At 35.8% G+C, this 24,637-nt stretch overlaps 1 protein-coding gene across 3 annotated transcripts in view; it reads left to right on the plus strand.

The window, feature by feature from the left end:
* Positions 1 to 14,725, plus strand: part of ARID4A (AT-rich interaction domain 4A) — a 59,058-nt gene extending 44,333 nt beyond the window's left edge. For 2 of the 3 annotated variants that reach the window (XM_057731667.1, XM_057731668.1), the window contains exons 19-24: positions 590 to 791; positions 2,250 to 3,383; positions 3,635 to 3,739; positions 7,918 to 8,124; positions 8,752 to 8,898; positions 12,866 to 14,725. In XM_057731667.1, coding sequence (XP_057587650.1) covers positions 590 to 791; positions 2,250 to 3,383; positions 3,635 to 3,739; positions 7,918 to 8,124; positions 8,752 to 8,898; positions 12,866 to 12,969 — 1,899 coding nt within the window. In that variant the 3' untranslated portion in view covers positions 12,970 to 14,725. The remainder of the gene's footprint in view (positions 1 to 589; positions 792 to 2,249; positions 3,384 to 3,634; positions 3,740 to 7,917; positions 8,125 to 8,751; positions 8,899 to 12,865) is intronic. The other variant, XM_057731669.1, reaches the window with a different exon arrangement.
* Positions 14,726 to 24,637: the final 9,912 nt, after the last annotated feature.

Genomic DNA, 24,637 nt, shown 5'->3' on the forward strand with positions numbered 1-24,637 from the left:
TATTCCATTGTATATATGTGCCACATCTTTTTTATCCATTCATCTGTTGATGGGCATTTAGGTTGCTTCCATGTCCTGGCTATTGTAAAGAGTGCTGCAGTGAACATTGTGGTACATGTATCTTTTTGGATTATGGTTTTCTCAGGGTATATGCCCAGTAGTGGGATTGCTGGGTCATATGGTAGTTTTATTTTCAGCTTTTTTAAGGAACCTCCATACTGTTTTCCATAGTGGCTGTACCAGTTTACATTCCCACCAACAGTGCAGGAGGGCCTCCTTTTCTCCGCACCCTCTCCAGCATTTATTGTTTCTAGATGTTTTGATGATGGCCATTCTGACCGGTGTGAGGTGATACCTCATTGTGGCTTTGACTTGCATTTCTCTAATGATTAGTGATGTTGAGCATCTTTTCATGTGTTTGTTGGCCATCTGCCTGTCTTCTTTGGAGAAATGTCTATTTAGGTCTTCCGTCCATTTTTGGATTGGGTTGACATCACTAACGTTTTTGAGTTATAGTTTTACTTGGAGAAACAGAATGTTCATTTTTCATAAGGTGGTGTTTCTCATACATTTTCTTGTTGTTACCCAGAACAAAGAAGACAGTGAAAAGGATGAAAAGAGGGATGAGGAGAGGCAGAAGTCAAAACGGGGACGACCTCCTTTAAAATCTACTCTTTCATCAAACATGCCGTATGGTTTGTCTAAGACTCCAAACAGTGATGGAAAATCAGGTACCAGAAGTGCTTGCAGCAATATGCCAGACAGCTCACCTCTGTCAAATGGAATGGAAGGTGCTCAATTTTGAGGATCACTGATTTTTAAAAAATCAATAACATAAATAATAAAACTTCAGTTGTGTGACATTCATAGAAAGTCATCTGGGTTTTTAATATATGATTTAAACTACAAAATTTGATTTGAAGAAAATGTTTATTTTGCTGTATCATGTTTATTTAAAATTTAGTAATGTTATATTTTAATTAGGAATACTTTTTCTTGTCAATGTCATAGGAGTATTCTATTTTAATAGAGGTTGGGTGGACAAGCCACGTGCGCTTCACTGTCCTATAAAGCATGTGCTAGTGTCACCTAGGATCCTTCACTAAAGCTGAGACTAAGAGAGCACAAACTAATGTGGTAGAGGCATGTTTTGTGATGAATATACCTTTTTTCTCACTTTTCTACCTTTGTATATTTTTCCATGTGATTTAAGAAATGTTAAATATAGAAAACGTTCATATAAGAATTTCCCTCCCTTGAAGAAAAAAGCTTTTCTGAACCACAGGATTGCCATGAGTCCACCCTGTGGAGCTGGTGTGCAAGTTAGAAAAGGGCATCTTTCCTCCTCTTTACTGCCATCTGCTGGAGGGTTATTGTAATACACAAATGCAAGATGTCCACAAAGTGGAAGATGCCCTCTTAGATGCATGCCCGTGTGCAGTAAACAACCTACAAAACTATACACAGTCTTGCTAAACTACTTCCTAAAAGTAAAAAAAATACTTTTTTTAACATGAGAAAAAATTCTAAATTCTGTATATGATAAAAGCACAAAATAAAACTATACACCTTTTCACTTAAAAAGAACATTTAAGCTTGCCTTTTTGTACTTCTTTAGAATATGAGCACCATGTGGGCAGAATTTTTGTATTTTACAACTTCTGTACTGTCTTAGAACACGATTTGTTATTTTAAAAAGTCTTTTACTTAAAGAGAGTGATTTCTTTTGCAGGAAGGTAGCTGGCCTATACTTTCCTGTCTTTAATCAGAGGAATATTTAAAGTTTTGAGAATTCAAGCTTCTCATTTTATACATCTTTTCAGGATTAAGTAGAGTGTCATATTCCTTTCTAAGGACACAAAATGGGCATCGCATTTATTAATCAGTACCTTCTAGACCTCCAATCAAACCACTTAGTATAATAATTTCATATCTCAGTACTAGTCCTTTGATTTTTCTAAGGGTTACTGTAGCCTAAATATGATACTAGTAAAAACTGCAAAATAGCTCTTTTATAGAACTGAGACAGTAATATTTTCTATGTAATATATTTTCACATGGAGTTTAATTTGAGATCTCCCCTCCCCCATTTTCGGCACAAATGTATGATTTATTTTACATAAGAAATTTCTACAAGGAGGTATTCAGAGGTACATGATTAAGAGTTTTGTCTTTGGCAGTATCTTTATTATAAAATTACATTGGTAATTAAGATGGAAACCTTTGTAATATAATATTTCCTCTTGCAGACTCCTGTTCATCTGATAGTGAAACAGAAGACCTTTTAGAAAAGAATTTGATGAATGAAGAACTTTCTCCTGATATTAAAGAAGAGTTAGAAAAAAATGAAAATTTAAATGATGATAAACTAGATGAAGAAAATCCAAAGATTGCTGCACATATGTTAAGAGAAAATGATAGGACTCAAATGCAGCCTTTAGAAACCTTGAAGTTAGAAGTTGGAGAGAATGAACAAATAGTACAGATTTTTGGAAATAAAATGGAACAAGTAGAAGAAGTTAAGAAAGAGGGAGAAAAATCTCCTAAAGGAAAGGGAAGACGAAGCAAGACAAAAGATCTTTCTTTAGAAATTATAAAGATTTCATCATTTAGCCAGGATGAAACAGGAACTGAACCTCATACAGAAGCTCAGAGTATAGAGTATTCTTCATTAGACAGTAAAAACTTTTCTTCTGCTACTGAAGATGAAATTGACCAATGTGCAAAAGAAAAAAAGTTGAAACGGAAAATACTGGGACAGTCATCACCAGAGAAAAAAATAAGAATTGAGAATGGAATGGAAATGGCAAATAGCATATCTCAAGAAAGGACCAGTGATTGTGTTGCATCTGAGGGAATGAAAAACTTAAATTTTGAACAACACTTTGAAATAGAAAATGAAGGAATGCCATCATTAATAGCAGAGCCAAACCAATGCATTCAAGAATTGAATAAAGAAAAATTTGATAGTCCAGCTGAAGAAACAGTAAATACTCCGCTAAAAGAAGAAGAGGATGCAATGCCACTGATTGGGCCAGAAACCTTGGTTTGCCATGAAGTAGATTTGGATGATTTGGATGAAAAGGATAAGACCAGCACTGAGGATGTAGTAGTTGAAAGCTCTGAGTCTAACTCTCTTGTTTCTATTCCACCTGCCCTACCTCCTGTAATACAGCATAACTTTTCAGTAGCTTCACCACTTACTCTCAGCCAAGATGAGTCTCGAAGTATAAAAAGTGAGAGTGACATAACCATTGAAGTTGATAGTATTGCTGAAGAAACTCAAGAAGGTCTCTGTGAGAGGGAATCAGCAAATGGATTTGAAACTAGCGTTGCCTCTGGTACCTGTATAATTGTTCAAGAAAGAGAGAGCAGAGAGAAGGGTAAGGACTTCCTAGGGAGAAAATTAGCCTTTATATCAAAACCAAAAATTAGTAAGTTTTAGGAACTGTTGATCTCTTAAGTATCCTCTCTTCCTCCCTTCTTCCCTCCCTCCCTCCTTCCTTCTTTCCTCTCTCCCCTCCTTTTTTTTTTTTTTAAAGAACATATACATGGAAATTCGTTTAGAGTAGACAGATAAATGAATATACTTGCTCTTGATTTTTTTTTCTAATTCTCTTTCCACTTATTTCAGGTCAGAAAAGGCCAAGTGATGGAACTAGCGGGTTATTGGCAAAAAAGCAGAAGCGAACCCCAAAGCGAACAAGTGCTGTAGCCAAAAATGAAAAGAATGGAGCAGGTTGGTGCTTTTCAGTGCTGGCTTTAGTATGGTGTTAGTACTTTCAGCGGTTTTTTGGCTTGATCATTTGTGTCAGCTTAAATTTGGTTTATTATGTTCTGAATAGTAGCAATTTTTCCATTAGTTTTTAATCTGAAGGTGCTTGTCAGTTTTATTTAGAGGTGAGATAGCTGTGGTTATTTTTTATGCGTATTTCATTTGTATTTCTTATGTAAAGCAGTTTAATACTAGAGGAATGTATTTGGGAATCTTAAACAAAAGAATAATAACATTGCTGTGGTAGTAAAAGCAGATTAATTTTACCTTTCTGAATGGAATGTTTTTCTTTTTCTTTTTTTTTTTTTTTGGAATGTTTTTCTTTAATCTAGAAAAACTGACTTCTAAATAGTATCATAGTAACTTTGAAATATGGAGAAATAAAATTCTCATTGAAACAAACAAGAAAATTAGTAAATTAATAAGAATAGATTACATGAAAAACAGATTTCTGTGCAATAAAGAATAAAAGTAAGTTGTAGAATAAAGTAGATAGAAATAAACATGGTTGATTTTGACAAATTAAAATTTTACCTCCAAAACATGCCTTCACACAAAGTCTGAAAGGGAAATTCTAGACTACAGTAGATACATATATTTTATTTAAGATAAAAGGCATTTCCAAGAAAAACCTTTGAGCCATATTTCAAAGTTCTCAGTAACCAGATACGGCTAGTGGCTGCATAAGACAGGTCTAGAGTGTAGAGAAAGAGTGATGGGAGATGAGACTAGAAAGACAGCAGGAATTACAAAGGGAAAATGAGTACCTTTACAGTGGATGAGCTGGGCAGACAGCACCCTAATCAAATGAAGTGAACACTACCAGTAATGGGACACAGTGAAGTCATGACCACCTGACGGGATGCAATAAGACTGTAGCTGCACATCTGTAATATTCCTGTCAAAGGGGCACAACCTGACTATAACCATGGGGACCCATCAACAAATTCAAACTGAAGGAGAGTCTATAAAATAACTGGCCTATCATTTTAAAAATTGTCAAGGTCAGGAAAGTCAAAGAAAGTGGAACCCTTCCAGATTGAAGGAGGTTTATGAGGTGTGGCAACTAAGTGCAGTACATAATTCTCACCTGGATCCTATTGCTATAAAGCACATCATTGGGTCAAGTAGAGGTACTTGTGTGGGATTTGAGGATTAGATGATAGTAATAGATCTATGTTAATTTCCTGCTTTTGATGGTTGTATTATGGTTCTTTAGGAGTGTGGTGGTTTCATTTATTTACTTTTTAAAATTTGTTTTTTATTTTTGGCTGCGCTGGGTCTTCGCTGCGGCACGTGGGCTTCTCTCTAGTTGTGGTGTGTGGGTTTTCTCTTCTTTAGTTGTAGCTCCCAGGCTCCAGAGCGCATGGGCTCTGTAGTTCGCAGCACGCGAGCTCTCTAGTTGAGGCGCACAGGCTTAGTTGCCCTGCGGCACATGGAATCCTAGTTCCCGGACCAGGGATCGAACTGACATCCCCTGCGTTACAGGACAGATTCTATACAACTGGACCACCAGGGAAGTCCCAGGAGTGTGGTGGTTTTAAAAACACATCCACAAATGTTTTGATACTCTTCCCTTCAAGAGGCAAAGCCTAATTCCTTACTCTTGAGTAGGGGTTGAATTTAGTGACTCACTTCTAACTAATAAAGTAGATATGATGGAGAATGACTTCAGAGAATAGGTCACAAAAGGCACTGCAAATTCCTCCCTGCTCTCCCTTGGATCACTTGCTCTGGGGGGAGTTAGCTACCATGTAGTGAGGACACTCAAGCAGTGAATGGAGAGGCCCACGTGGTGAGGAACTGAGCATATCCTGCCAACAGCCAGCAGAGAACTGAGGCCTCCCAGCTCTCACTAACAGCCATGTGAATGAGCCATCTTGGAGCATGTCCTCCAGCTCCAGTCAAGTCTTCAGAGACCAGAATCTTGGCTAAAAGCTTGACTGCAACCTCACAAGATCCCCTGAGCCAGGCCACACAGCCAAGCTGCTCCTAGATTCCAACCCTCAGAAACCATGTGAGATGTTAAACATCTGTAGTTTTAAACTGCTAAGTTTTGGGCTAATTTGTAGATAACTAATACAAGGAGAATGTTCTTATTTGTAAGAAGTAAACACTAAAGTATTCAAATACAGGAGGGCAACTTATCCTCAAATGGCAGAAAAACATTCTTTGGTAACCGTTCTTTTTTTTGTAAGTAAGTTTGAAGATTGTCTCAAAATAAAAAGTTAAAAAGATTAAAAAGGGAAAAAAAAGAGACAATCAGTTTTTCTTTTTGGAAAGAATCTTTGGCTTAACTAAGGCAGTGAAAGAAGGAATGAATTAAGAGAATTGGGACATGAAATCACTAGGACTCAATTATTATTAGTTAGATATGAGGAACTGATTGACATAATGGCATACAGGAGTAGCAGCAGGTGTTGCAAGAGTAATTTAGGGAATGTTGAGGTACGGAGTATTAGGAAAATAAGGCACTGGAGCTTCGAAGAAAGTCTGTTTTTAGAAGATACTTGAAGGATTACAAGACCATAAAGCTGCTATGGGAGAGTTGTAAAATGAGAAGGAAAAGGACCAGAAGTGGAATAATGTGGCATATCTCTTTAAATGGGCCAGGAAGAGCAGAGTAGAAGCAGATTAGAGATAAAAGAAAAGCAGTAAACACTAGTTGGTCTGAATAAGAAAATGCAATAGAATATTCAAGTAGGATTAAAATATATTCATTGAATTTGGTGAACAGTAAGAGTTTGGGGCCCTAACAAGAGCATGGGAAGGAGAAGTGATAAGAAGGTGTGGAAATAAGGATAACAAAGAATTTCTCTTTCATGAAATTTGACTCTAAAGAGTAGGAGAGAGGTGCCAGCCACAGGCGGGGGTGGGGGGGGGGTGAGGGCGGTGTTCCTCTCCTTCCCTCCCTCTCTCTCTAAGGGTGGGAAAGCTTTAAGCATGGTGTAGACTCTGGAAAAAGAAGAAAAGATAAAATGACATTGGGATAGCTCAGCATGGCTGGGAATAAATGGTTTCAAGAGTATAGCTGAAGAGATTAGTTTGCCCAGAATTAACAGTCTCTTCTTTCTGAGGCCAAAAAAGGGAGATAAGGACAGATACAGTAGGGGAGGGGCTGGGAAAGTGAGTGTGTAACCCTCAATTTTGCCTCTTCAGTAGAAGGCAAAGTTGGCTGTTGAGAGTGAACAGGGTAGAAGCAGGGTGTAGACTTTGAAAAAAAAAAGCAGAAGTTGAGAGAAAGTTCTAATTTATTATTAAGTGAAAACCAAAAGCATCTGTAAGTACACATTTAGTGAGGAGAGATGTAGGTTTGCAAATAATCTGCTTATATTTTATGTATTATACATATGTTAAAAGTTGGATGTGTATTTTGTGCTTTTTCATATGTATAGTTTGGGTTGGTCCCCTTTTGGGTTGTTGTTTTGTTTTAAACATAAATGGGGCAATACTATGCTTATTGTTTTTTAACTTTATCATTTCACAATATATTTTGGATATTTTGCCATTTTCATTCTTAGGAACTCTAGCTCATTCTTTTTAACAACTTTAGCACAGTATTCAATACTACCGATATGTAATTCTTAGCCATTTCCCTTTTGGTGGGTATTTAAGTTATTCCCTTTTTTTTTAAAGATTTATTTATTATTTATTTTATTTTTGGCTGCATTGGCTCTTCATTGCTGTGCACGGGCTTTCTCTAATTGTGGTGAGCAAGGGCTACTCTATGTTGCAGTGCACTTTGTTGCAGCATGTGGGCTTCTCATTGCAGTGGCTTCTCTTGTTGCGGAGCATGGGCACTAGGCACACAGGCTTCAGTAGTTGCAGCACATGAGCTCAGCAGCTGTGGCGTGCGGGCTCTAGAGCACAGGCTTAGTAGTTGTGGAGCACGGGCTTAGTTGCTCCACGGGACATGGGATCTTCCTGGCCCAGAGATCGAACCCGTGTCCCCTGCATTGGCAGGCGGATTCTTAACCACCGCACCACCAGGGAAGCCCTCCATCTTTTTATTGTTATAAAACTTAGCACATTTGTGCATTTATTTCTTTAGGATACCGAAAAGTATAATTGCTGGGTCTGTTGCATTTTAATATTTGAGATTTCTATCATTTATAATCCGAGTCAATTGTTTCTTATTATAGGACAAAGCAGTGATAGTGAAGATCTTCCTGTCCTAGACAATTCAAGTAAATGTACCCCAGTAAAGCCTCTTAGTGTATCTAAGCCACAGAAGCTTTCACGATCTCCTGCAAGAATATCCCCTCACATCAAAGATGGAGAAAAAGATAAACACAAAGAAAAACATCCGAATTCATCTCCTCGGACATATAAGTGGAGTTTTCAACTCAGTAAGCTTATAGAAAACTTGAATGTATATTACAAAGTGGTATATATTTCTAAATGTCAAAATAAGGAATGATAATTAGCAAATTCATTTATTTAGGTATGTTAAATGTGGTCTTACTAATAATCACTACTTATTATCTTAAATACAAATCTGTGTCTTTTCATAATACTAACTTGATAAATACTGATTGGAGAAACTTCTCCAGTTATGGAATGAGACATGTATGATTTATATAAATTGATGAAACAAATACCTTTCCTTGTATTGACAACTGGAAATAACTAATAAGTGAGGAAAACATCAATACAGAGACACTATTTGGATAAATAACTACAATTATAGATCAGAGTTGCTGTATGTTGATGTTTTCTTGTGCTTTTCTTATTATTTCAGCAATATATCATTAAGTAATACATGTTTAGTATAGAAAATTTGGGATAGATATAGAAATCTTATTCATGAATTTAATTAAGGTCTTCCCTTTTTATAGATCCTTATTTCGTGTACTGTTAGGTTTTAATAAACTAAAGCTTTTGTTGATTTATGAGTTGGACTTTTGATAGAACTGCCATCTTTTTTTTTTCATAGAATTATTTTTAAATCCAAATTAACTTTTTTTCCCTTTTAGATGAATTAGATAATATGAACAGTACGGAAAGAATCTCTTTTCTCCAAGAAAAACTACAGGAAATCAGAAAATACTACATGTCTTTGAAGTCTGAAGTTGCAACCATAGATAGGAGGAGAAAAAGATTAAAAAAGAAAGACAGAGAAGGTAATTTGATTATAATTTTTCTTACCCCATTTTTAAAATATATATCCTATCATTTTAAAAGATTTAGGTTTGCTGCTTTTTAATATATATTTATTAACTATTATTTTTAGATTCCTAGTTTTTCTTTGTTGCTAGTGAGTCAACAACTGAATTAATCAGAATGAGACTCCTGAAAGGGACTATGAACTGTTTTACGAAATGTGTGATTTTACTAAATGTGGTGAGTTCTTAGGAAGAACTTACTCACCCTGAATTTCTGTCACTGCTCAACAAATATTTATTGGTTACCTGTTACAGGCACTATTTTTGTCATTATGGGGTTCATCAAAATGAAGAGGCATGTGGCTTATCCTCCAGGAGAGTATCTTGCTGGGATCATAAGTCATTTCCTAGGCAACTACTATATACAATAGTTCAGCTCTGGCACATCAATGCACACATACCATATACCGGGCCCTCTTTCAGGTGGTGGATGTACAGAGATGAATGAGATATAGACTTCAATCTCAAAGTCTAGTGGAACTGTATGTTGAGGGCCCTGAGAGTGATATTAACAAGCATAGGAGTTGGTGGAAGGAGAGAGGCCTTTGAATAATCATGAAGAGAGAGTAGTATCTGAACTAAACCTTAAAAATGAATAGGATTGACTTCTAGTTAAACATTGACATCTCATATCTACCCCAAGCCCAAGCTTCACTAAAATAATAGTAAAGAAAATTAGAAGCTCTGTACCCACAAGGGCAAGAGAATGGGACAGCAGACTGACTATGGCAGACAAGAAATGTCAGCAGCATATCTTTTGGAAGTTGAGAATCAGATGGACTGTAACTGTCCTAGCAGATGAGAGAATGCTAAAAACCTAAGCTTGTTGATCCTTGTAGTGGGACAAAACAGTGAGAAGCAAGCTGATTCATACTGCATCATCCCAGAAAAGCTCTGAAGGCTGTGTGAGGTGTGAGGCTGAAAAATGGAGATTGTCTGAAAATGGAAGGAAAAATTGGATGCTTTCATCCCAGCCTGTGAAGCAAAACTACCCTTTCCTCTAACTCTAGCAGAAAACAGGAGATTAAATTATTGGAGGCTGAGAGGGATCAATAGGCTTGTAGAAAGACTCAGGGACACCAGCTGTAGCTGAAGGTGAGGGTTAAGTGCTAAACCAAAAATAATGAGCTTGAGTTAAAGCTTCCAGTACTGAATGATGAGACTCCTATCTCTTTTCCAACCAAAGATCCTATCCTTTTGGCTCTCTGAAAGCTGGTAACCAAGCTTATGCTCATTCCTAGAAGGAGACTGAAAGATTCCTCTGGAGAAACTGGTCAGCCCAAGAGAAATGATCTAACATAGACACCAGCATTTGGAGGTTCCTGAACCAAAAAGCAGAATCCTTACAAATCACTACATGTGCACTGGCCAACATTTAAAAGCCTGGTGTCCTCATGTACAGCTTCCAGTTAGCTTTTTAATGTTTCCCCCTTAAATATGGAAGCCACAAGACCAGATGTTTGAGGAAAGCCTTTACATAAAGATAGAAACCAAAATATTCAATAGAAAACCAGAATAAAAAGGAACTTGGACAATGTGTGTATAAAAACAACAAACTATAATTAATATTCAGAGTTACAGGAAAGATATTGCAGTCTTAAAACAAGAATATGATACTATTAATGAAATTCAGAGAACATGAAGGATCTCTTAAGAATTAAAAATAATGACAGCAGGAATAAAAATAAATAAGTAGAAGGATTAGATAGCAAGGCTATAGAAATCCCAGTAAAAGGTCAAAAAGATAATAGGAGAGAATAACTAAGAGAAGTATAGGATCTGGCTGGGAGATCCAACTTCTGAATCATAGGATTTCTAGAAAGAGAACACTGAATAAACATAGGAGGAAGTTGTCATCAAAGAAATAAGAAAAATTTCCAGAACTGAAGGAGATAGGTTAGAAAATTGAAAGGACTCACTGTGACCTCTATAAAGAATGGGGTGGGGAGGGGGAGAGGGGGAGAATCACACCAAAGCACATTATGAAATTTCAAAACCTTGGTTAGATTCTGAAAGCTTACTGTATAAAGGTACATACAAAAAAGTGGGTCTCAGAACAGCATCCGATTTCTCAGTGGTGACACTAAAAACTAGAAGCCAAGCTATGTAGGTAACATGAGATCCAGCAAACAAGGAACCCCACATAGGAAGACAGTAAGGAAAATCTCAAAAGGATGGCAAATGGAAGTCCTAGGATGATCACTGCATAGCAGACCTACAAAGCAACTATTTCAGGAATAGGATGAACAGGAGGGGAGGGCTCTAGGAGTGATGTCCCTTTAAGAAGTAAACAGTAAATTATCTGATAGGCTTGCCTATCTTGAGAAAAGTTTCCTATCTATGGCAGAGAGTTAGGGGATGGATTATTGATAAAATGGCCTGTGTCATATGTGATCTTGAGTCATTCTACTCCAAGTCCAGCAGTTTTCAGTTCCTGGAAATGATGGAGCAGAAGGAAAGAGATTGACTTCCCATGTTTGTCCTTTTCTTTAAAAACTGTAAATGGCAAGAAGTCTTTACAGAATTTTTAAACAAAAAAGAAGAACAAATAAACAAATTGAACTTTCTTCAGAGAACCTTCAACTGCTTTGAGTTTCTTTTTTTTTAAATTTTTTTTATTTTTTTTTGGGGGGGTACACCAGGTTCAATCACCTGTTTTTATACACATATCCCCGTATTCCCTCCCTTCCTTGACTCCCCCCACCTCGAGTCCCCCCCACCCTCCCTGCCCCAGTCCTCTAAGGCATCTTCCATCCTCGAGTTGGACTCCCTTTGTTATACAACAACTTCCCACTGACTATTATACAGATGGTAGTATATATATGTCTGTGCTACTCTCTCGCTTCGTCTCAGTTTGCTTTGAGTTTCTTAAAGGTCATATAAGTTTCAGACAACTAAAAAGATTATTTTCTTACAGTCTTCCCTTTTTTGTTTTCTTAATTTTGTGTATGTGACGTGTTATTAAAGTGAGACACTGAGTGACTTCTAGCATACATATTAGAATTTGTAGTAATGAGTTACCTGTCATATTGGCAGTACACACACTGAGGCAGGTATACTTAAATACAAATTAAAACTTTAAGTAAAATAGGAATAATTGGGCAAAGATTGGCAGGAGATAGGAGAGCCCTGCAAAGAAAAAGTAAAAACTAAAAATGGCAAAGCACCTGATGCATAGCGTAGTGATCTTTAATCCATGTTCCATGCTCCTGAAGTTATGTTAAAGTCATTTCAGGACTTTTTCTAATCACTCATCCACATTTCCATCCTGATCACATGATTGTGATACGTGACCTAGATTACTGCTTTTTGCTTATGAGAGTTTTGTGTCCATTGGGATGGGATAAAGATAGGAAGCCAATGGTTAGCTGGTTAAAGGAAATTCTCTAGGATAAGTGAATTCTTTTATGGTCCTCTAACCTAGAGATAAAGCAGGAATTTGCAAGATAGTGAAAATTTATCTCAGGTTGATCTTGTTTCTGATTTGGGACAAGGTGAGTTTCTTTCAGGGATCTTTCAAGTAGGGATTTAAGAGTCTATATCTCGAGGGAGGGAGGGAATACGGGGATATGTGTATAAATACAGATGATTGAACTTGGTATACCTCAAAAACTGGTACAAGAGTGTAATGCAATCATATTCCAATTAAAAAAATTACTCAAAAAAAAAAGAGTCTATATCTCTTTAGTCTTTACATTTTATGGTGCCTTTTTTCAGCTGAATTACTTACGTGATCAGAGACTGATTCCGCTCAATTGAGCCAAACAAAACTTTTGCTGACAAAATGTTTTTATTCCTTCATGCACCATTTAAGAGGACTATAACTGAAGTGAATAATGTTAAGAAATCTATTTCTGATTTGCTGGCGGCTGGGTATCTGTGTGTGATAGCTTTTGGGTCTGATGTAGCTTTTTTGATCCCACAGTGTCTCATGCAGGAGCCTCCATGTCATCTGCTTCATCAGACACTGGAATGAGTCCCTCCTCCTCATCTCCCCCACAGAACGTACTTGCTGTAGAATGCAGGTGATAAATGTTTTCTCTGCCTTCCCAGCAGTTTGCTGCCATGGACATAAATCCCAAAACCCCGAAATCCAACCACAGAAAGCACTCAACTGGTTTGACATTGCTAAGTATATCCTGTACACTTTTCCAGGCTGGATTGTATCTATTCCCTCCTCTTTTCTTTTCTTTTTTTTTCTGTTGCAAAAATATAAGCTGATTAATAACTGAAGTTTAGGCAGCCTGCCATATTGGTCATAATTTTTCCTTTTTAATTTTTTTTCATTTTTTTGTGAAGATAGAAAAAGGGCACTTAGCAAATTTGAATTTGTATAATAAAGCTTTCAGGTGTTATAGAAATCATAGACAAGCAAGTGCACATGATAAACATCAAAATATTATCCAGCTGAATAGTTACTGCTGCACTTTCACTGAGATGTATTTGAACACTTGGTGAGTAGGGGGTTTATGTTGTGTTTTTTTATTATTGTTGTTGTTGGGTTGTTGTTTTGGGTTTGTTTTTTTTTTGTGGAAGCACTTGCTATTTAGAACTGCCAAAGTATATGTTCAGCAGTGTGCCCAGGTTTAAGGTGTAAATGGGACAAAATAAATTGTGAAAGGAAGTGTAGTTGACTGAAAACTACAGTTGTAATAAGTCTTCCACTTTTTATAGGATTTTTGAGCACACAATTATGCAAATATTTTAATGTTTATTAATGTTTACAGTGGAATTGTGAATAAGTTTTCAGTGGACTATCTTATCCCTTGACAAAAATATTTTGTCTTTTTTCTATGTAATTTCAGAGTTTTTATTTTGTTACAAAAAGACAAAAATGAAATATATAACAACAATGAAGTTATTTAACAAGATTTCTAAAGCTGAAAATTTTGTGTAAAATAAGGTATTATCTTGCAACTTGTTAAATATATTTATTCAGACATTGGATGTTGTATTTTTATGTATTTTTTAAAATATTAATAAAATTGAAAAAAAGAAAATTCTAGGTTAATTCACTCTTCGAATGACAATAGCTCTCAGCTGTCCCTTTCACAGGAGGTTGCATCCAGCAGCTTTACCTGTATTGAAGGGAGTCTGTCTCAGTCCTTCAAACAGTGTAGAACTACAAATGGGCATCTGGATTATTAAAGTATGTCCTCGTTTAGGAACTTTGGCAGTCCTAGTATTTAAACTGTTTTCAGGATCAAATTTTTGGTTGCCCTTAAGCTATTTTGTCACAGTATTTATGTTTGCTATACTGCCGAATAAATTTATATCTCCCAAAGTTGAGATGCAACAACTAAGTAAAGCAATTATGTATGCTTTGTTTGTGAATTGTTTCACAGACTGATACATTTTGTAAATAATTCTTCCAAAATCATGTATTTAAAACAGTTTTGCCATATACATTATGTAAAAAAGGTGATTTTTTAAAATCAGTTTTTAAATTCATGTTTGTACATTGAAAGGGGTTTTTTTTAAACCTCCTTTTCTGTGTTTAATATGCTGTAGAGGAATAACCTAGATGCTCTAGACTGTATATCAGGATCTGATTTACCAGAACAAAGTCAGAGCCAAACACTAGTGATGGCAGAGCATTACTGAAATCATTGTTTCTTAATTTCATTTTACCACATTGTGAACGTGTGATTCAGATTCCTTCCATTTTCGCAGAGAATTAAAAACAAAAAAGTACTCTTGTAAAATGCACTTTTCTGTCTTTTCTTTGCAAAGCAGAAGTATTTCAATGTAAAATAAAAATGGAGCTCAGTGGGCAGTATTAATAAAGGCCATGTTTTAAACATAGGCTTTATATTTTTAGTTTTCATTTAAGTGATTTTTTTTCCCTAAGTGCCAGTAACTCACGGTTGGAAAACCAGGCTTCACAAAACAAAGCATATTCAGTATATTCTGCAATTAAATATTCCTAGTACTTAATTATAAAAATTTTAAGTGTGTCACTGAATACAGTTGGAACTGGGAGGCAACCTTAGATTCATACATTAGATATTTTAATGATTTATCAGCTTGAATGTTGCCCTTTCCAATCAATATAAATCCGGTAATTAAGTATTGGGATCTTGCTACAGAGGGTATTATATATTCATTGAATGGGTATATGGATACTGTTAAAATCCTTTTATTTGGGGGGGGGGGCTGGAAAGGATTACAAAAGCAATTGAATTTTGAAAGAGTAATGACTAGGTATTCAAATATTGACCATATTTTGAGATTATCTAAATTTTGAGTAGATAGCTCTTGCATATGACTGAAAAAATATAAAGATACTCTTTAATCTAAAATGGAAGGTGCTATCTAGAAAATCAAGTTATTTGAAGATTATGGAGATTTCTGTTTCGATATTCCATGTGTGCTTTTGTTGTTATGTTAAATTTCTAGTTTTCCTGCCCTTCACTAAGAAAGATGTTTGAACTTAGCATGTATATGCTGTCTTCTATGAAATTGCTTTAAATTGGTAATCTTTATGCATCACGCTATTAATTTGCTTATATACCTTTCTTATATGCCCTATAGTATAACATAGCTATCGACATTGTGAAAGCATTTGAAGCTGTATTCAACCATACATAAAAATGAATACTAGAATTCAGTCATTAACAATTTATCGGTATCTTCGACGTGCCAGGCATTGTGCTAAGGCTCAGGAGACGTAACAGTGAACTTGACAGAAAAAGGTCCCTTTATTCTTGGCCTGCATAATCTAATGAGTTACATGTTAAACAATTATCCCATGTAATTCTTAACTGCAGGTGTGTTTAGCATATGAAGTTGTGGTGTGTCATGAGAAAATGATACAGGAACCCAACTAGTTTGAAGGCCAAGGTGGTCTGGGAAGGCTTTGCAGAGAAAGCAACAGTAAAACTGAGCCTCAGTGAGGATTATGAATTGGTTAGACAAATGGGAGGAGAGAGAATGGAGAGTAAAATGCTCAGGAACATTAAGGAGGAGAAATTGGTGGTAGAAGAATAGACCTGAGGCAAAAGAGGCAGGAGCCAGGTCAAGCAGAGCTATTCAGGCATTACCTAAAGCTTATATCTGTCCATCTCTGCCTCTTGCTCCTTCTGTTCCTTCTGCTCCTTCTGTTCCCTCCACCAGTCTCATCCCTACTTATCCAGAGCTATTTCAAGAGCCACTTTTCCAGGAAGCTTTAACTGACTTCTTACCACCCCCAGAATATCACCGTCTTTTATGCATTTTCAATCTGTATTATTTTACTTGACAACTTACTTTGTACTGAATATATTACATTTACTTATGCATATGTCTTTCTACCCTACTAGATGTGTAGTTCCTTAAGTACTCCTCAGTCACAGGGGTATCCCACAAAGTGCCTTATCCAGCATCTAACATAATGTAAGATGGCCAAAAACCATGTTTACTTAAATTGAGAAAAATTACTTTTGAATTGCCATTGTATTTTTACCAATGATCTTTATGCACAAAGTCGACATTTAAAAATTTGTCTTTGGTGTTCTTTTTCATAAAGTGAAATATGAAGTATGATATTTCAAAAATATCATTTGAAAAGTGTAAAATCTGTTTAACAGTGTAATCCCCAACTTAAAATACTCTTTTTCCTCCTCTCCTTGTTTCTTCTTCCCTCTTCCATTACTGTCATGTAGTTACAGACAGATTTTTGTCCCATTACAGGAAGACTACAGTATGTGATAGCATTCATCATTAGTGAAGGTTGGAGGACTCTTACAATGTAGTTTGCACTAACAGGGAATTTCTAACAAATACATACTGAGTGTTTTCAGCATATAAATATTTTTTTAGTCCTTTACATTTATTAGCAAAATCAAATGATGCTTTCCTTGTTGAGAAGCACAGCAAAATCTTTTTTATTCATATAGATCCATTATATTTTTTTAAACAGAATAAGAAGGGCAGTGTTTATAATATTGGATTTTGTAGTTAACATAATTACGAAGCCATCTTCATTTTGTAATCTATACCATGCAAAATTCATTTTAGAAAGTTTTACTTTTGAAAAACTTAAAGAACTTCTGTGTAAATATAATAAATGATTACTCTGCACAGGTATTTGGATTTCTTCTCAAGGCTAAGTTACATTAAACAAGACAATCTGATTCAAGAGTCTCACAAGTTTAGGGCTGCCGGATTTAGCAAATAAAAATACAGGATACCCAGTTAAATTTGAATTTGAGTCAAACAAATAAATTTTTAGTACACATATGTCTCATGTAAAAATTGTTATTTATCTGAAATTCAAATTTAACTGGGCATCCTGTATTTTATCTACAATTCCCACAACTAGTTCCTTTACTATTATATTCCAAGACATATTTATTATCCTCTAGAGGAACTTGGTCTCTGAGGAAGGCTAATAAACCGCTGAAGCTTCCCTTGGTTTCCAAGGATGAATGTTCCTGGGAAGTCCTAAGTGATTTCTAGAATGAACCATCTCCGTGATGCAGTCATTATCTCCACTATTGGCCCTATAATAGCTAAGCTTTAACAAGATAGTTGTGAACACAGATTTTACTGGTACTGTTCCTTTGATGGGGCATCTTTCCCACCAGTTGCTAACTGCTCTCAGAAATTCTCTTTGACCCTTATTCAAACCTAGTCTTAAATAAAAACCTAAACTGAATCTGACTGCATTAAAATTAAAAACTTCTCCATGATAAGACATTTAATGATTATGAATAAAGCCATTATAAATATTCATTTCTCTCAGGTAAACACCTAGGAGTAAGTTTTGTATGACTGTATCATTTTGCATTCCCACCAGAAACACACAGGAGTTCCAGTTGCACTACATCCTTGTCAGCACTGGATATTGTCAGGTGTTTTTGATTTTTAGCAGTTCTAATAGCTGTGATATTTGAAAAGGTCAACTGATTTGCCCATGTTCAAACAGTTACCAAGTTATAAATGACTGCTTATAAATCCTATTAAGGAGAATCCCAGACCACATATGTTCTCCTTAACCATACCAAGTGTTGGGGAGGATGCAGAAGAACTAGAACTCTCCTACCCTGCTGGTGAGAATACAAAGTGGTATGACTACTTTGGAAAATTTTTAGCAATTTATTAAAAATTTAAACATATGACCCCGCCATTCTACTCCTAGATACTTAGCCAAGAGAAATGATAGCATGTCCACGTATACCAACTTTATTAATAACAAAAACTTGAAACAACCCAAATGTTCATCAGCTGGTGAATGGATTAATAAAGTATTGCATATCCATACAATGGAATACAACCCAGCAGTAAAAAGGAACAGATGATACAGGCAACAAATTAGATGAATCTCAGAATAATTACGCTGAAAGAAAAAAGCCAGTCAAAAAAGAGTACATACTTTATGCTTCTATTTATATAAAATTATAGAAAATACATATTCATCGACAGTGACAGAAAGCAAATCACTGGGTTCTTGGAAACTTGGTGGGGGTTGTGGAGTGGGTGCCCTGGGAGGGAGAGATTACAAAGGCGCCAAGGAGACATCTGGGGGTGATGGTTGTGTTCATTATTTTGGTTGTTGTGATGATGGTTTCATGGATGTACACATATGTGAAAATTAATGAACGTGTATACTTTAAATGTGTGCAGATTTTATGTAAAATAAAAGTAATCTTCTGAAACAAAAAAGCATAGGAAACATGCAAACCCAAGGTCACTGTGGTTGGCTAGTACAGAACTCAAGTTTAATCAAGTCAGAATGTTTTTTTTAGCCTGGTGAAAGCAAGGAGAGATTTGTGCTTTTTCCCACCTACATTTGTTATGACCCTTATCAGATTCCTTCATCTGACCAGAAATCTTAAGATCTTCCTGCTAACATAGGTAAAATAGGCCCAGGATATTATTTTTCAGTGTTGAGTATAAATAGAAATCCTATTTTTCATAATTTACCTAAGCTAATTTATGTAACCTTTTGCTCTAATACCTGAACGTTTCTCAAATACCTTTTTGAAACATTGATGCTATTAAATTGAAAATTTTACTGTAATGACTTTGAGTAGTCACTCTTGAATTAGATTTTATGTGACCTTCATTTCTTGTTATTAGAGTTTATACTCTTTCATCCTGTTTAAGTTGCTAGTTTAATATCCCAAGATTCCTGCCATATAGTTTTATTACACTTTCTCTGATTCTGTGTGTCTTCAGCCTCCATCTGTTTTCATTGTTTCAAGGTTCCTTCCTTCCTCGGTGCCAGTCACCTGCCTCACCTCCCTTTAGTCTTCTCTTGGAACACATCTTCAAGCATTTAACCTGGCCTCTGGCACTTTTGCTGAGTTTTATTAGTACTAAATAATCGACATAAGTAAGAGATAAGGAAATGGTTAATGTCTAAAACAGTAATATTAAAGGGACTTTACTTGCAGAAATCAGTGGGTTTTTTTTTTTTTTTCCCATTCATTGGTTCATTCAACAAATATCAGTAGAGTGCTTTCTGTATACCACGTACTGCTCTGGTGGAGAGAAATTTACACAATGGACTCAATTTGCCAATAATAGACTTCAAAAATAAAGATCTATCTTTAAAACTGATAAGCCTCCAGGCAGGCTGATTAGGAAAAGAAAAAGAGAAGACACAAATTACCAATATCAGGCATGAGAAAGGTGGCATCAATGAAGATTGTATCTATAGCTACTATAGGGATAATAAAGGAATGCTATGAACATCTCTATGCTAAAAAATTCAACAACTTAGATGAAATGGAAAAATTCACTGAGAGACAAAAATTACCTAGATTCACTCAAGAATATACAACCTGATTAACCCTATATCTATTATCAAATGTGATTAAAGTTAAAAAATTAAAGTTAAAAAAATTCCACAAAGTAAACTCAAGGTCCAGCTTCACGGTGAATTCTACCAAACATTTAAGGAATACAAAATACTAATACTAATTTAAGGAAGACAGAATACTAATTCATCAAACTCTTCCAAAAAATTGAAGATGAAGGAATGCTGCCAATTCACTCTATGAGGCCAGCTTCACTCTGACACCAAAACCACACACTGCAAGGAAGGAAAACTAAAGACCAATATCCTTAATGAATATATATGCAAAAATTTTAAGCAGAATTTTAGCAAATAAAATCCAACAACATATTAAAAGGATAATACAACATGGCCCAAGTAGGGTTTATCTCAGGAATGTAGGGTTGGTTTGATATTCAAAAATCAATATAATTCAGTTTATTAACAAATTAAAAAAGAAAAACCATCAGATGCAGAAAAGGCATTTGACAAAATTCAACATCCATTCCTGAAAAAAAACTCAGGAAACCGGGAATAGAAAGCAACTTCCTCAACCCAATAAAGGACATCTATGAAAAAGCTACAGTTAACATCATACTTGATGATGAAAGACTGAATTCTTTCCCCCAGGATTAGGAGTAAGACAGGGATATCCACTCTCACTACTTCTATTTAACATTATAGTGGAGGTTCTAGAGCATTCAAGAAAAAGGAAATCATAGGCATTCAAACTGGTGAGTTTAACAAGAATGCAGCATGTAAGATTAATATATAAAAATCAATTTTATTTCTATGTACTAGCAATGAATAATCAGAAATTCAAATTTTAAAAATATCATCTACAATAGCATAAAAACATGAAATATGTTACAATAAATCTGACAAAGGATGGGGAAGACCTAAACTGAAAACTTCAAAGAACTGCTGAGATAAAGACAACCTATGAGGACATGTACCTTGTTCATGGGTCATAAAACCTAATATTGTTAGGAATATTTTGCTTCTCAAATTTATTGCAATCCCAATCAAAACATCAGGAGGCCTTTTGTAGACATTGATAAGCTAATTATTAAATTCATACGGAAACACAAAGGACCTAGAATAGCCAAATCATCTCGAATAAGAACTAAGTTGGAGGCCTAATGCTACCTGATTTCAATATTATAAAGCTATAGGAATCAAAATGTTGTTTTGGAACAAAATAGGGAGTCCAGACCCATAGAACAGAATGGAGAGTCCAGAGTCATGGAACAGAACACAGAGTCCAAAAATAAGCCTCCACAAATATGGACAATTGATTTTTCATAAAGGTGCAAAGACAATGTAATGAAGAAAGGATGGTCTTGTTAAAGAAATGGTGCTGGAACAATTGGATATCCATATGCAGAAAAAATTAACTTGGACTCATACCTCACACCATATACAAAAACTCAGAATGGATTACAAAACCTAAAAATATAACACTTTAAAAATGAAATCAGGAGAAAATCCTTGTGACCTGTGCCTAACTGGGTTAGGTAAAGATTTCTTAGATACAACACCAAAAGCACAATCCATAAAGGAATAAGTTGATAAACTGGACTTCATTAAATTTTAAAACTTTGGCTCTTTAAAAGACATTGTTAAAAGAATAAAAAGACAAGAAACAAACTTGGAGAAAATATCTGCAAAGCATTTATCAGATAAAGGACTTGTATCCAGAGTATATAAAGAACTCTAAAAGTAAAAAGCACACAGTGCAATTAAAAAAAAAAAAGACTAAATATTTGAATACACTTCTCCAAAGAAGATACATGAATGTCAAAGAAGCACATATAAGTGGTGTCCATCAAGAGAATAAAGACAAGCTATAGACTGCAGAAAATATTTACAAAAGACATACCTGATAAAGGGCTATGTCTTAGTCTGTCTGGACTGCTATAGCAAAAATATCATAAACTGGGTGGCTTATAAACAAACACTTATTTCCTGTTGTTCCAGAAGCTGGGGGTTCTAAGATCAAGGTGCCAGCATGGTCCAGTATGGCCTTCTGGAGTAGAAAGGGATGGGTTGCTCTCTGGGGCCTCTTGTAAAAGGGCACTAATCCCAATCATGAGAGCTCCATCCTCATGACCCAATCACCTCCCAAAAGCCCCACCTCCTAATACTATCACTAGGGATTAGGATTTTAATATAAGAATTTTGGATGGACACAAACATTCATAGCAGACATCCAAAATATACAAAGAACTCTGAAAACTGAACAATAAGAAAACAAAAAACCAGATTTGAAAATGTGCCAAAGCCCTTAACAGACACAATATCGAAGAAAATATACAGATGGCAAATAAGTACATGAAAAGATGCTCCACATTATATGTCATCATGGAAAATACAAATTAAAATAATGAGATATACCACTACACACCTAATTAGAATGTAAAAATTCAAACACTGACAATACCAAGTGTTGCCAAGAATGTGGAACAAGAGGAACTCTCATTCGTTGCTGGTGGGAATGCAAAATGGTACAGCCACTTTGGAAGACAATTTGGCAGTTTCTTAAAGAACTAAACATACTCCTACATACGATCCAGCAATCCTGCTCCTTAGTATATACTGAGTTAGGTTGAAAACACATCCACACAAAACCTGCCCAGATGTTAACAGCAGCTTTATTCATAATTGCCAAAACTTGGAAGCAACCAAGATGTCCTTTAGTAGATGAATGAGTGAACTGCGGTACATCCAGATAATGGAGTATCATTCAGCACTAACAGAAATGAACTATCAAGCCATGAAAAGACATGGAGAAACTTTAAATGCATATTACTAACTGTAAGAAGCCAATCTGAAAAGCCTAGATACTATACAGTTCTAAGTATATGACATTCTGTAAAAGGCAAAACTATGGAGACAATAAAAAAATTAGTGGTTGCCAGGGGTTGGGGAGAGAGAGGGATGAACAGGTGAAGTGCAAAGGATTTTAGGGCAGTGAAACTATTCTGCGTGGCACTATAAGGATGGATACATGTTATTATACCTTTGTCAAAATCATTATATATTTGTACAACACTAGGAGTGAACCGTAATGTAAACTATAGACTTTGGGTGATAATGATGTGCATGTAGGTTCACTGATTATAACTAATGTGCCACTCTAGTGTAGGAGGGAGGAGTTTGTGCTTGTGGGGGTTCAGGGGGTAACCCTCTGTACTTTCTAATCAATTTTCCTGTGAATCTAAAACTTCTCTAAAAAAATAAATATTTTTAAAAAGTGTTCAATATCATTAGGCATTAGGGAAATGCAAGATAAAACCACAGTGAGAATCCACTACCTGCCTATTATGTTAAAATTAAAAAAGGTTGACCACACCAAGTGTTGGCAACAATATGGAGGAAATGGAACTCTCATATACTGATATAGCCATTTTTGAAAAATGTTTGGCAGTTTCTTAAAAAATTAGACTTCTACAATATGATCCAGCCATTTCACCTTAGGTATTTACTTAAGAGAACAGGAAAGATGCGTCATGTTGTGTCATATAAAGACTTGTATACAAATGCTTATGACAGCTTTAGGTTTTTTTTAATAGTTTTAACTTTATTTTTGTAAGTGCTAGTCTTTTTTTTTTCTTTTTTCTTTTTTCTTTTGGCCACACTGCATGCTTTGTGGCATTTCAGTTCCCTGACTGGGGATTAAACCTGGGCCACAGCAGTGAAAGCCTGGAATCCTAACCTCTAGACAACTAGGGAACTCCCACAGCTTTATTTGTAATAGCCCCAAACTGGAAATAACCTAAATGTCCATCAACAGATGAATGGTTAAACAAATTGTAGTATATCCATAAAATCAAATATTACTTATCAATAAAAATGAATTACTGACAAAACAACATGGATGATCTCAAAATCATTTTGCTGATTGAAAGAAGCCAGACAATAAAAGAGTACACACTGTATGATTCCATTTAGAGTTGACCTTGTAAAAACATGGGTTTGAACTGCCTGGGCCCACTTACCCGTATTTTTCTCAACTGTAAACACTACAGTACTACACAATCTGAGGTTGGTTGAATCTGAGGATGTGGAACTACAGATACAGAGAGCCGACTGTAAGTTATACAATTTCTGGCCGTGCAGAGAACTGGCACTCCTAACCCCCAGGTTGTTCAAGGGTCAACTCTATATAATAGTCTAGAAAATGCAAACTATAGTAACAAAGCAGAGGATGGCGGGAGAGGCAGGAAAGGCCAAGCCGAGGAACAGATTAAAAAAAGGGACCAAGGAAACTTTTGGGAATGATGGATATGGTTATTATTTTGATTTTGGTGATGGTTGAATGGATGTACACATATGTCAAAATGTGTCAAATTGTACTTGTTTTTTTATTGGCTGCACTGGGTCTTAGTTGTGGCATGCGGCATCTTCATTGCAGCCTGTGGGATCTTTAATTGCAGCATGTGAGATCTTTAGTTGCTGCTTGCGAACTGTTAGTTGCAGTATGTGGGATCTAGTTCCCTGACCAGGGATCAAACCTGGGCCCCCTACATTGGAAGCCCAGAGTCTTAGACACTGGACCACCAGGGAAGTCCCAAGCTGTACACTTTAAAAATATGGAATTTATTGTATACCAATTATAACTTCAATAAAGCTGTTTAAAAGAAAGAGAGCTATCATCCATCATAGAACCATGCTTTTGGGACAATTATTAATGCTATCTCAGTTTCGAAAAAGCATTACTGGAACTCATCACCAAATTAGCAAGAGTGGTGTCTATATTTGAGAAGAAAAATCTACGCTTACCACAGAAACTTGCTTGAAAAATATTCAATTACTTTTTGGCATGGTCTCTGTGGCAATTTCAACTCCAGTGAGCTGTTATTTCTATTTGCCTTCATAGTTCTCCTACCTTTACATGTCACCGTTTACTTTGTCCCTGAACACCCAGCTAGT

This window comes from Hippopotamus amphibius, chromosome 4 (assembly GCF_030028045.1).
Source record: "Hippopotamus amphibius kiboko isolate mHipAmp2 chromosome 4, mHipAmp2.hap2, whole genome shotgun sequence".
NCBI classification, from domain to species: Eukaryota; Metazoa; Chordata; class Mammalia; order Artiodactyla; family Hippopotamidae; genus Hippopotamus; species Hippopotamus amphibius.